We start from the raw sequence: 13165 nt of genomic DNA, 5'->3' as shown, positions 1-13165 counted from the left end.
AATACCTGCTTTACATTGATTCGGTCACTTAGCCATTGAGCACCCGTTTCTGTGGATGTAATACAGGGCCTTGTAGGTGAGCATGAAGGAAGTGGGAGATGTCTGTCTGCCCTCAAGACCGTCTCACTTGTGTCCCAAAGGCCCCAAGCTTCAAATCTCCTGAATCAAACCTAATTCTTCCAAAAGGCAGCCTCTTACATAAGACAGCGAGCTCTGGCAACCAATGGCATTTTTGTCAAGGGACCAGAATGCATTCAGAGAATGTCGTGATAGCTGTCAGAGTGAGATATTTAGTTCGGGTCTCCCTGGGTCTCATGCGTCTGCGTGCAGCACTCATTTCTGAACCCTATCAGCTGCATCAGGGTCCTTCAAGCCTGGAGGACGTTGTACAGGGGGCTGTTTCAGTTGGCCTGGACCCTTCTGTAATGCTTTACTCCTTCTTACTCATTCTTCTTACTCTTACTCTCTAAATAATCTCTTTCATATGTAAATATCTTACCCAAATGACTTCACTTTTACCAACTGTCGATATGAAATTATAGACATTATCAATACTATTATATATCACAATATATATTATATATATATTATCACAATATATATATTATATATCACAATAATATTGATATAATTATCGATATTATTGTGACTTTGAAATATCTTTCACTGGTATCAAGTAATCACCTAGTCAAGGACAGTGACATTCCTGACACAGCTCATTTGGAAGAGACCCCAATTATAGTTCTGTGGCTGCTGCTGCTAAGTCGCTTCAGTCGTGTCCGACTCTGTGCAACCCCATAGACGGCAGCCCACCAGGCTCCCCCGTCCCTGGGATTCTCCAGGCAAGAACACTGGAATGGGTTGCCATTTCCTCCTCCAATGCATGAAAGTGAAAAGTGAAAGTGAAGTCGCTCAGTCGTGTCCGACTCTTCGCGACCCCATGGACTACAGCCTACCAGGCTTCTCCGTCCATGGGATTTTCCAGGCAAGAGTACTGGAGTGGGGTGCCATGTTAGAGCACATGAAATTGTTACTTAAACCTACCCCCATTCTGTGTTGAGAATTTCATAGCATTAAGCAATTAGTTTGATTGGGCTGAGTTACATGGTGGGGTTTTATGGTCTAAGAAGAATTGTATTTAGAAAATTTCACCCAATACTGGCCTTAAAGTTCATGCTAAAGCTGAAAAACTGAGATGATAACAAATGCAATGAGAAAGATTTAAATTAGGTATAATTATTATTAAACACTGAAGAAAGTAACTAAGGGAAGTGTGGAAGCTTCTTCTCGGGAAAAGGGTTTTGAAAATAGACTAGGCACTGCCCAGATGTTGGTAGGCTTGATTTTATCAGATTTTTATAATTAACAACAGTAGATAACACACATGTGTATGTGTGTATCGAACCTAATACGAAGCTATATGTGATAAGTCAAAGGAAGGCTCAGAATGTTGTAACTGGTCAGAGGAAAGAAAAGTGACTTCTTTCTAGGTCAGTCATTATGAATGATTTTGTAAGAGGTGGCACTTGAAGTGAGCCTTCCAAGATTGCTAGGATTCCAGCTCCAGGCAGGAAGAGGAGATCCTCAGCAGGGGAAACCAGATGGTCCAAGGTGCGTTTGGCAAGCAGTCAAGATAACCGGTTCTGTTAGAGCAGAACATCCTGGCCTGTCAGTGCCAAAGGGCTTTTTTCTCTAGGTAAGCCATGGAAGGTTTGTGAATAGGGAAGTAGTTTGATTAGAGTATTGTTTTGAGATTGATTTGGAAGGAGTGCATAGAATGAAATAAGGGTGAGATTGAAGAAAGAAGAACAGTTAGAAGGCTTGAACTAAGTTGAGTATGGAGAGGAAGGGTTGAAGTAAATTACACGGTTTTTCCCTTTTTTCTCCCAAAGGAGAATGTGCTAGCATTTGATGTCCAGCTGAATGGTGTGGGGAGGTCATGGAGGAGTTGACTGAGATAGGAAGAATGGTAGTACCTTTAAGGGTGGATATAATATGATTAGGAGGGATGCTAAGTAGGGGAGGGGAGGACATGGATGTTGTAGCTTTCACAGTGTAATTAATGAGGCCAGGAGATTTTAATGGTGTGTCAAGTTGGAGAGCAATAAGGCAGGTGCGTTTGCGCTCTTACCCTGTGTATATGCAGATACAGATACAGAGCAAGCAGTTGGAAATATAGAACGAGGACTTTAGAAAAAGATTAAAACAAAGATGGAGATTTGGAAGGCATCCGTCCAGAGATGACAATTGATTGAAGAAAAGCTATGGGTAGAATCTTGAGAAATTCAGACAGTTAGGAGACAGAGTAATTGACGAGAGAGAAGCAGGCACTAGAGAGAGGCCAGGAGAGAGCCAGGGCCTCCAGCGCCAGCAACATTGGAGACTTGGGAGAAAGTAATGCGTAGGGTGAGGGGCTGGAGGGCGGCAGCGCGGGGGCTGACAGTGAGGACGCAGTCAGTGCAGCGGGCTCCCCTTCGGAGAAACGTGATGGAGAACAGAAGGAAATCGATCTTGAATTAATTAGAAACTGCGAGCAAAACTATTTGGATTAAGGTTAAATGACTGAATTATTAAATAAGACACTTAGGTTGGGTGGGAGGGGGATATGATTTAAGCCCTACTGGATAGGCCAAGAGATGGAGTTACAACTGCAGAATTGTTCACTTGTTTTGAAATAGTTCCCTTTGCGGAATCTGCATTTTTGCACAAAACGGCGAGAGGAGTTAACCGCTCTGCACGTTCTGACCTTGTGTTGAGTTGTGTGCTTCAGTAAGCTTATTTATTCTTATGTTTGGGGTCTGGGATCAGAAGTGTCAGCTGTGGAGGAGAGTACTTTTACTGCCCTTCCTCCATTTCCAGGTCCTGCTATTAGTTAATTTAAGAAAAAGAAGATTTTGTAATTTCATTTTGCCCAGTAGCTTTACCCACGTCAAGACAATATGGCAGACAAACAATGCTGATTTAAGAAACAAACGTTGTATTTTGATTCAGGTCAGTCTTTGTTCAAATTATGAATTAGCCACTTATTAGCTGTCTGACTTAAGGAAATTGACTTACCTTATCCTGAACTTCCAATCATTTCATCTCTGAAAATAGATATATTAACTGTCATATTACTGTATCCATTCAGGAGTTCAACAAATATTTATTGAGCATTTTTGTATCAGTGGTAGGAAAGTCTGTACCCTGGGGCCTGGCAAGGTTAGTTCGCTTCCCAATTTCCCCAGCACTGACCCTCAAGCTCCTTGTTACTTTAGGTAATAGTATGAGTTTGAAAGGAAAACAGAAAGCCATTAGTCTTTTCTCCCCGGCCCTTGCAGCACTTCAGAGATAGACATTGGCCGTTCTTAGCCTATCTGTTGGTTAGAAAACCAAGCTAGGGGAACAGTTACTGACACAGTAGCTGGACCCCCAAGAGAACAACTCAGGTAGACCCACCAGCAACCAGCCTGACTCATAATCTACCCTAACTTGTTCCCCACCCCAGGTCCCCTGCATGAAACGAAGGTAGGAGACACTGTCGGTACCTGGCAGTTGAGGACTTGTACCATTCAGCACGGCGGTTGCTTCTCCAGGGTGGGCTGCGTGGAGAGAAAGGAGGACTCAGTAGCCTGGGTCAGCCGGGGGCAGCTGTCAGCAAGCCGAGCTGGCCTGAGCCCCAGCGCCTCTCGCCTGTGGCCCGGCCCGGCTGGCTGGTCTAGTTACAGAGGAGATGTTGTCCTCGGTGCTCCCCAGGGGCCCGTAGAGCCACCAGCCCCTGCCAGGAGCCGTGATTCTTCTTTCATCCATGCTCGCCGGCACCCTATGCTGGGCACGGCTGGGCTTTGCTGGCCAGAGTCTACAAGCAGAATCACTGGAAACTACAAGAATCTGTCCGTGTTTATAGGCAGAACAACTGTCAAAAGTGAGACCTTGGGGAGATTTGACTTAGTCTGCCGCTGTCTTGACCCTGTAATTTAAGGTGAGAAGAGCTGTTGGCCGGTGCTTGCTTCCTATCATTTTATTAAAACCTCTCTCAGTCTTTTCCCCAGTCTCCTGTCATTTTGGAACCTGAGACTGCGACCTCCTGGGTCTCGAAAGACTGCCAACAGGAGGGGAGCTCAGTGATCTGTGGGCCATTGTAGAATGTGATAGAAAGACCCAGGCCTCTCTTACCAATGCAAGCCTGGGTTTGAACCCAGCTCCACCACCTTCCGGCTCAGGGTCCTTGGGAGAGTCCCTTAGCCTCTCTCAGCCCAAATCTCTCAAACCACACAAACCTTCGGGCTTATGGAGGGGAATACTTAAAGGAATCACTGGGTCATGGATGTAAATTAGCTGGTACTTAATAGGAAATGGCAACCCCCTCCAGTACTCTTGCCTGGAGAATTCCAAGGACAGAGGAGCCAGAAGCCTGAAGGGCTACAGTCCATGGGATTGCAAAGAGTCGGATACGACTGTGTGACCAGCTTTCACTTTTTCAATAGGTGCTTAACAGTTGTTAATTTCCAGCTTCTCTCTTTGGACCCTAGAATAATGATAATAAATAAATGTGTCTCATCTCATAGTGAAGACTTCAGCCTCAGCAACCAGAGTGCCTGGGTTCGGCTCTGCCCTTTCCGGTTATTTGGCTTTGGTCCTGTCTCTGAGTCTCCCTGTGGAGTGCCTCTGTCTCCCCAGTGTGCCATGGGAAGGATAGGAGGCCTGCCTCGTGAGCTTGTTGTGAGGGGAGACGTGAGTAACTAGTGCACGCCAAGCACTTTTAACACAGCCCGGAACATAGCATAAATGATAGGTGCCGCTGCTCTGTGGCTGCAGGCACAGTGATGTTATTAGCTGGAAGAGCTCACAGTGAGATGGTAACACCTTCTGAGCAGCAGAATAAGTGCAAGAAAAGAATTGATAATAACTGGCTTCTTTATTAATTGGTTTCTTGCTGAAGCTCAAAGGACTCAAATAAAAGCTGTGGACTGAAATAGCTTGAAGCAAGGCTTACAGTCTCTCGGAGGACAGAAGAGCCTTGCAGTCTGTGTCTTGAAATTCGGCCCTTCCCTGGGAACCGGTTCTCAGGTGCCATGGGCCTGACTGAGGAGAGAGAATACTGACCTCGCTGAAATCCATCCTTGAGGTCCCCTTAACTTCAAAAGCGGTCTTTGCAGGCTCGTTTTCCCCCTTTGGTCCAACGCCGAAATGTCCTCATCACCCGCTGTCACACTCAGTCGGCCTGATTGACCAGAGCCCTTTCCTGCCCATGTGTCTGAGCCGCTCCCCTCTGAGGGGGCTGCTCACGGGGTGGGGGTGAGGGGCCGCACCCTCCCCTCACCCTGCGGTGCTAAGTTGCTTGTTGCTGCTGATTCTAACACAAGAGCAGCTACAATTATGAAAGCTGTCCAGTGTGAACTTCAGCTCTCACAGAGGAGCTTATGGAAGTGGACTGATAATTCCCAGAGATTGCCACTCACAGCCCTCGATAGATGCTGGTTGAATGCCTGAAGTGTTGTTTGAAATTGAGGTTCACGGCCCCCGTTGTCTCCTGTGCCTTCCATCGCCCCACGTGTAAGAGCCTTCCTTCTTCCTTTTAAGCTCAGGCGAGCTGAAGCCAAGATCCAACCCTTTGCCTCCTCCCTTTGCCTTCTCTTCAGCTGGCAGGGATGGGGTTAAGGCTTGTTGGCAACTAATCCACCTTGGTTAGAGGCCTGCTTGTAGGGAGCTGGAGGAATGACTGGAATTTGAGGGGGAGGGGAACGATACTCTGACCTCTGCAGGCCCATGGCCTTCGAACAGCTCAAACAGCATCCCTAGTTCCCTTTCTCCCTCTGAACTAATAGAGTACCCCCAGATCAGTTTGTTCCTCCATAGCCTCCCAGCTGTGGGAAGAACCCTGGAGCATGTTGGGGATCCTTGCGTTTCTCTGGCCAGTGTTGAATACGATGTATTTTCGCTCTCAGCCTCTTGAACGTTTTCTTTGTTCCCCACCCCTGTCCCTCTCTTCTGCCCCACTGCCCTCCCCAAACCCCCCAGGTCCGAGTGCATCAACAAGTTTGCTTCCGTCTTTGGGACAATGCCTCTTAAGGTGGTGGAGCACCGAGCCGACCCCGTCCTGTACAAAGACGACTTCCCTGAGAAACTGAAGAGCTTCCCCAACATCGGCAGCTTATGAAGCAGGCCGCTGGTTGGAGGTCTCAACACGAATGCCGGACAGAGGAAGAGAACTCGGCCCCCCAGCCCTCTGACCCCCAGATTTCAGAGTGGAAGACTGGCACCTCCTCGCCTGAAAAGCAGTGGCCCCAGGAGGACATCTGAGCACCTCTGGCATCCTCCGATGCTCTTAATGGGTTCTTTCTGAAAACTCTAGGTGGAAGCCTGTGGCAGGCTCCAGGGGAAGGCCAGATCAGGCTTTCTGTGTTTCCAGCTCCAGTACAGTGATCTGAGAGGAACCGTCCCTGGCTCTAAGACTGCTGAGAAACCTCCAGCAGATCTGTGATATCATGTAAGAGCTACCTGACTCTCACTTTTTGTTATTTCACATCAATGAGTTCTTCAGAGGAAGAGCCACACCCAGAATTTGGTGCACAATCCAAGCATCTTAGTGGCATTTGACGCTTTGGGAGCACCAGCTGCTGAGTTGGGACCCATAAATTCCATGAAACTCTTTGGTTTGGCTTTTGGATATGATTAAAATTATTTTTTATTCTGTTTCATACTACGTCTTAAATATTGACTGTGGAACTTTGTGCGTATGTAACTTGCATCTTCTGACCTCAACTCCAGCCTTCTTTCCAGGTCTGGGAAGACAGTCGGCCGGGAGGCGTGTCTGGTGCCATGTGTGTCCAGCAGAGAAGAACCTCCAACTACAAACATTCTTAGTGTCCCCAAACCTACAAAGGAGTCTCTGTGCTTGCTGATTAGATCTAGATTATTCTTGGGGGAAAACAGAGGGCCTCTCATAGCCATACGCTGAGTGGCTCTGCTGGAGCCACATTGTAAAATTGAGCGAGTTGTGACCCTCGTCCCAAGGGGATGCCAAAATTTCCCTCATTCTTTTGGTATAAACCTAACGTTAGCCAGGGAGGCTCTGGCTAATGTTAAATGCTGCTATAACAACTGCTTTGCGATAGTTGCCGGTGTATTTAAATCGTTACATTTCAGCATTTAGTAATACTGCACATGTGTGAATTATACCTCTTAAAGCTCAGTTGATGAACAAATCTACTCTGGCAAATGTTAGATGTTAAGGATTCGAAACAGATTTATCTGACTCTAATATTAAGATTAGCCACAGTTTGGGCTTTAGCCATAACATATGTCCCCAGAACACAAAATACATAACAATTTGCTTGGAATATGGATATAATTACTGAAACTTAGTTGTGTGCCCGGTCCAAGTCACTAAACCACCACTCATTGTTCTGTTGAGTGACACGGAGGTGAGCTGGTCTCATGCTGGTGTTTTCAGACTTGCAGTTTTAAAAGAATCACTTCAAACGTGTTCCCATGGACTTTGAGAGGCCAAAGAAAATTTTCAGAAGTAGCACAATTGAAAGTGGAAATCTTGAGTCTGATCTTTCATATTTAGGCCTGGTGGGATGGCAGGCTGTTCTCGGCAGAAGGGATAAGATAGCATCTCCAGGTCATTCATTTTGCAGTTGCAGACACTGGAGCAGCGCTTTATTCATGTGTTGCTGCTGTGAACACTGGTGCTTAATCAATACTTTTGATTTGAATAATTATATCCTAGTCAGCAGGGGAGATGGGAAGGCATTTTGGCCTTGTAGTACTGGGGGTGATGTGATAGAAACCAAGAGAAAGGGGTTTTCTCTTGTCACCCAGATACCAGTAGCTGACACGGCAAGTACCTCTAATCTTTCCAGGGGTTCCCTTGCTTGTTCTCCAAGGTTTGGGGCAAGTGGAAGGGGAGGAGGACCTCACATTTAAATTCTAGCTAAAATCTAAGAACTGTGCTAACATTGTCTACTGTGTGATGCGTGTTGACGCGCACCCTCGGCATGTATTAATAGCGCTCTGCTCCTTTCAGACGACCGGCTGCACTGCATTAGTGGCTGATTTCTAAGCCAGCTCCCCTTCTCAAAAGGGCCACCTTTCCTCCTCCTCCTTCCCGCCCTCCTTCTCTCCCTCTCTCTTAATTATTCCTTTGATTCTGGAAGAGAAATGCTTCAGTAGCAGGTCATTGGGGGCCCAAGGGGACAGAGCCAGTGGGCCTTTATCACCTTCTCAGAAGACATTGGTCTTCTAAGGGCATTAAAACTCCATTTCGAGTACCAAACTACCCCCAGAAATATTGGGGGTTAGATTTTGCACCATAGCATACAATTTTTTTTTATTATTATTTAGAATAAATATTACGTCCTAGGCACTGAAAGCAAACCTCAAAGCTTCTGTCCTAGGAAAAGAGAGAGGGTGCAGGTCACAGGGAAAAATTCAGGACAAGAGTATAGCAAATGCTCATGATTCATGGGTTCAGAGGGGACTAGGAGCTCCACCCCGTCCTGTGTGGGTGTATTTCTGAGCTGCTCACCAGCAAGCCTCACTCATAAGCTTGGGCCGGGATCATCTGCCCTTGGGATGCCATAGGTTCTGGTTTCAGAAGCGGAACAATAATGCTAATTAAAATGTCATGTTCTGGCCTACAACAGACAACAGCTGGTTTTAGATTAAGAAATCTTTTTTAAGGAATTGCATCGTACTGGCCTGCACCAATGACGAACCTGAGCTGGCCCTGGCCTTGCCCCACATGTGTGTACTAAGTCGCTAGCCTTTGCCCCCAGGGACCTAACTGGGATGGGCCAGGCTGCGTGGAATGCCAGTGTTGACTGGTGTGTGCTCAGTTGTGTCCGACTCTTTGAGACCCCATGGACTGTGGCTCACTAGGCTCCTCTGTCCATGGGATTATCCAGTGGGTTGCCATTTCCTTCTCCAAATGCCAAGGTTGGAAACCCTTTTTTGCTGGTTAAGTTTAGGTAGCTGTACATATTCTTATCTGATGTATTTTAGCAAAGCTCACACATGTTTAGGCAAAACCCTCCTTTTCTGGGAAAATTAAAGAGGAAAATATCCACTTTTGTCCTCAGACTCTCTGGTTCCTTCCTGCAAGTGATGCTATCCTGTCTCTTCTTCTTACTCGGCATCGTGAAGGTCAGAACTCTGGCTTCTCTGCTGAACCTTCTATGCTTCCAGCTTGTGGGTTTTAGGAGTTTCTCTGCTGCCTCTGGAGAGAGTGGCCATCATCCTGGCCTGTGCTGACCAGGACTGGGAGCTGGAAGAGGCCACCAGCCTCTGTGCTCTCACTTGCCAAAGGGTGGCTGGTAGCTCTGTGATTCGGCTTCCTCCTGGGACAGTCCCTGAGGGTCCTTGCCACTGAAGGGCCGCAGGCTCCTGGCTACGAATTCTCAAGGTCTGATTGCTGGGCTCAAGTCCAAGACCCCTTGGTGGTAGAATTAAGAAGTCGATGAAGCAGAGTCCGGGTCGGGAAGTGGTTCGCTCCTGGGGGGACTCTTCCTGGCTCTACAATCACAGGAACCCGGCCAAGAGGGTGGAGGTCTCGAAGGTTCCCCATCGTCTAGCTTCCCTGAGCCTGGAGGGTTTTCTCTGCTCTCCCAGTGGCGGCTCCGGGGTAAGCTGTTTTCTCCAGTTCCGTTGGTCATCTGCTGCTGCAGCAGCCGAAGCCGCAGCACGCCGTTCCCCGAGGAGCCCTGGCTCGGGGAGGCAGAGGCAGAGAACACCCAAGTGGCCGCATGCCCCTTCAGCCACTTCCCGAGGAGCCATCCTGGTGGAAGTGCCAACCGGATTGGCAGGCAGCGGCCGTCGAGGGAGGCTCTGGAAGAGACTTGAGCTTTCCACTGAGGGTCCGGAGGCATGTGAACCCTGGAGGCTGGCTGCTCACCTCACCCCAGAGCGCTGTCCCAAGCCCCAGGGCTCCTGTGCTAGGCCAGTGTTTGCTTCTAAATGAAATGGGGACAGCTTTTGGCCCCACTCTGCCAGCCAGGCCCGGTGAGATGATCTGAACTGGTTTCACTGAGCTGCTCCTGACAGGACAGTGAGGCAGGCCAGATTCTGCTCTCACTTGTGAGGTTTTCCCCTCTCCTAAGCTAAGGGCTTCCCTGGTGGCTCAGTGGTAAAGAATCCACCTGCAATGAAGGACGTCCAGGTTCAATCCTTGGGTCAGGAAGATCCCCTGGAGAAGGGAATTCCAACCCACTCCAGTATTCTTGTCTGGGGAATTGCATGGACAGAGGAGCCTGGCGAGCTACAGTCCATGGGGTCGCAAAGAGTCAGACATGACTTAGCAGCTAAATAACAGTGACATCATCCTAAACGAAACTCACAGCCTCTCTCCCACCTCCATTAAATAGACTGTCAGGGCTCCCCAGCCTCAGGCTTTGTGATGTCCAGGTTCTCTCCCACCTCCATTAAATAGACTGTCAGGGCTCCCCAGCCTCAGGCTTTGTGATGTCCAGGTTCCCTGGGACAGGGTGTGGGCTGTCTAGGCAACATTGTGCTACAGCTTTTTCATGTTCAGCTCACCACTGCTTCCAACACAGGGCAGGTAACGGGGCAGCTTGCCACCTCTCCCAGCTTTGCAGGCATCTTTCCTTTTCAAGAAATTGTTGAGTCACCCACCTCTGTGTCTGGCATCTCAAATTTAACAGCCTTTGTAGGGTAGAGTTTTTTCCTTTCTTCTGCCCCCAACTGGTTGGGCCCATGGTTGCACTTCCTTCCAGCCTCCCTGAAGGGCAGAGCCGTCAGGCAGAGACGGGGAAAGGGAAGGATGTCTGGGTGCCACTCGAGAGGTACCAGGCAGCTATGTCTGATAAGAGGTTTCCCCAGCAAAGCACCTGCTCACCCATAGCATCTTGGGAGCTGCCTGTGGAGACAGCTGCCAACGGAGCTGGGATTGGAATCTGCGTGTCTTGGACCCAAGCCTCCAGCCACTCCATCCACCCTTCAGAGGCTTCCCTTCACAGAGTATTAATGTGAGCTCTTATTTACAGCTGCCAACTTCTATCATTAACTACTATGCCCAAGAAGAAGCTCAAAGAATGTCTGGTTTTCTGGTAATCACAGCTGAAGAACAACCAACTCGTTACTGACCAAGATCAGGGAATAATTCAGTCATTCGGTTTTCTAATTGTTCATTCACTCATTAAAATGTACTCTTTGCCAGAACCTGTGCTGCGTCTGAGACAGAGTGGAATAAGACACAGTCTTGACCTCCAGGAACTTGGGTTCCCGTGAGAGTTCTTGGCTCTGTAAGATGGTGTGAGTCCATCAGAGGCCTAGGGCTCCACACACGTACGTTTGAGTCCTGACTGCGCAGGAAGAGTCCATTACGTGAACACCGTCTTTGCTGGCGCCCAGAGGACGCAAGCATTGTTTCCCGTTCTCATAGCGCCTTCCTTTGAGTTGAGCCCTGGGCCTTCCTTGGCCTTGGGGGATTCTACTCCCTTGCCTTACTTTCCTCAACCAGAAATTGAAGATGGCAAGAGCGCTTCGACCCGGGTGGGTGAGAGGCAGTGATGTATCAGATCTCTTCCCCTCTCTACCCAGAGCCCTGGCCAGATTGTACCTGGTGGTGCTGGCAGCCAGCCCTCTTCCGGCCCCTATTTCTGCTCACCCTGTTACCAGAGAGCCTGGGGGTCTGGATCTTATCTGGCCCCGTCAGGGTAGATTACCAGATGAGTGGCTCTTTTGCCCCAGTGCCTTTCCTGTGCTATAAATAAGCCCCGTGTTTATTTTCTAATGTTATTGAAATGAGCACTTGGGATTTGGGCCTCTTGACTAGTCCGGAGAGCGTCCACCCGGTGCCTGGTGAGGGCCCTGTGTGGCTGGCTGCTGTCTGAAGCTATTTGGAGTCCTCCCCCTGTGTTGTGGATGTGGCTTCATTTCAATAGTAAGGGCTGTATGCAGCCCTGTATCTGCTGATTTTCAGGTTTCAGCTTTCTGCCAGCCTCACTGCCTGCTTAGAAGTAAAGCTGTGTTTCTCATTAAGGGGATAACAGCCACAATTGAGATAATTAACGAAAATTGTATATTTTTGGTGGCAGCAGGTCCTATAGGATTTCCAATAGTCTACCTAGTAGATCCGAGGGGCTTTACCTTCATCTCCTCCCTTCTGCCTACCCTGTGCCCAATCTCTGTTCTTGTTTTCTGGGTATAGTCCCAGTAATTTCTCTCCATACAGCCTTGTTCTTCTCAGCAGTTTGGTTTGATGTACTGACAACTTGACCCAATGAAGATTTTGTTAACTGCATCTTCTCCAAGGCACAGAAGATGCAAGGATTTCCCCCCCACCCACCACCACCTTCCCAAAGTATCTCCCATTTGCTGGTTGTACCTTGGATATAAGATGAATATCCATTAATAACAGATAGGCGTTCCCTTCAGTACTATGGCTGCACCATCTCAGCGGGACAGTGCTGAGACAGAATGGAAACGTGACAGCCCAGTGCAGTGTCTTATATGCTATGTGGTTGTCTAGGAACTAGGAAGTGTTCCGAATTAGGATTTCCTCAGGAGTGGTTTCGGAGAAGGCAATGGCACCCCACTCCAGTACTCTTGCCTGGAGAATCCCAGGGGCGGGGGAGCCTGGTGGGCTGCCGTCTGTGGGGTCGCACAGAGTCGGACATGACTGAAGCGACTTAGCAGCAGCAGGAGTGGTTTCTAGCTCCTTCAGGCTTTGATGATGCATCAAACATATCCAGTGAGACTGAGCAGGACACAGCATTGTCTATCAGAACTTGAGCTAAAGATCATTATCTACTGCTCAGGAGGGATTATTCTGATAAGTCACTCAGTAGAGAAATGTTTGCATGAACAAACCAGAACCTATAGCCTATTCATGAGCAGTTACATCTAACAACCAGATTTATTTCACTTTCAGACATGGAACCAGAAGAAAGTGAATTTTTACTCATGTGTTTTTAGTCTATTGACTCCTAAAGATCCTTTTCTCTTAAAAAGTAAAAAGTCTTTTGTGATGGATTCATATTTATTGAACACTTATTATGTGCCAGATACTGTTCACAATTATGAAGACGCTGCATTGAACAAAGTGCCTGCTCCTGCTAAGTGTACATTCTAAGAAGGAAGACAACCAAAAAAAGTAAATGAATACAATTTCAAATGGTAAAAAAATGCTATGAAAAGAACAAAGCAGAATAAGGGGAGA

General features: G+C 48.0%; 1 protein-coding gene across 5 annotated transcripts in view; it reads left to right on the top strand.

Annotated features, from left to right (window-relative positions):
* EXT2 (exostosin glycosyltransferase 2) overlaps positions 1-6682 on the top strand; it is a 143275-nt gene extending 136593 nt beyond the window's left edge. For 4 of the 5 annotated variants that reach the window (XM_045162919.1, XM_045162916.1, XM_045162918.1 and 1 more), the window contains one exon: positions 6001-6682. In XM_045162919.1, coding sequence (XP_045018854.1) covers positions 6001-6139 — 139 coding nt within the window. In that variant the 3' untranslated portion in view covers positions 6140-6682. Of the gene's footprint in view, positions 1-3487; positions 4031-6000 lie in introns of those variants that run through there. The other variant, XM_045162917.1, reaches the window with a different exon arrangement.
* The last annotated feature ends 6483 nt before the right edge of the window (positions 6683-13165 follow it).

Source organism: Bubalus bubalis, chromosome 16 (assembly GCF_019923935.1).
Source record: "Bubalus bubalis isolate 160015118507 breed Murrah chromosome 16, NDDB_SH_1, whole genome shotgun sequence".
NCBI lineage: Eukaryota > Metazoa > Chordata > Mammalia > Artiodactyla > Bovidae > Bubalus > Bubalus bubalis.
The sequence above is the reverse complement of the archived record's forward strand: the minus strand, read 5'-3'. Positions and strand labels throughout refer to the sequence as shown.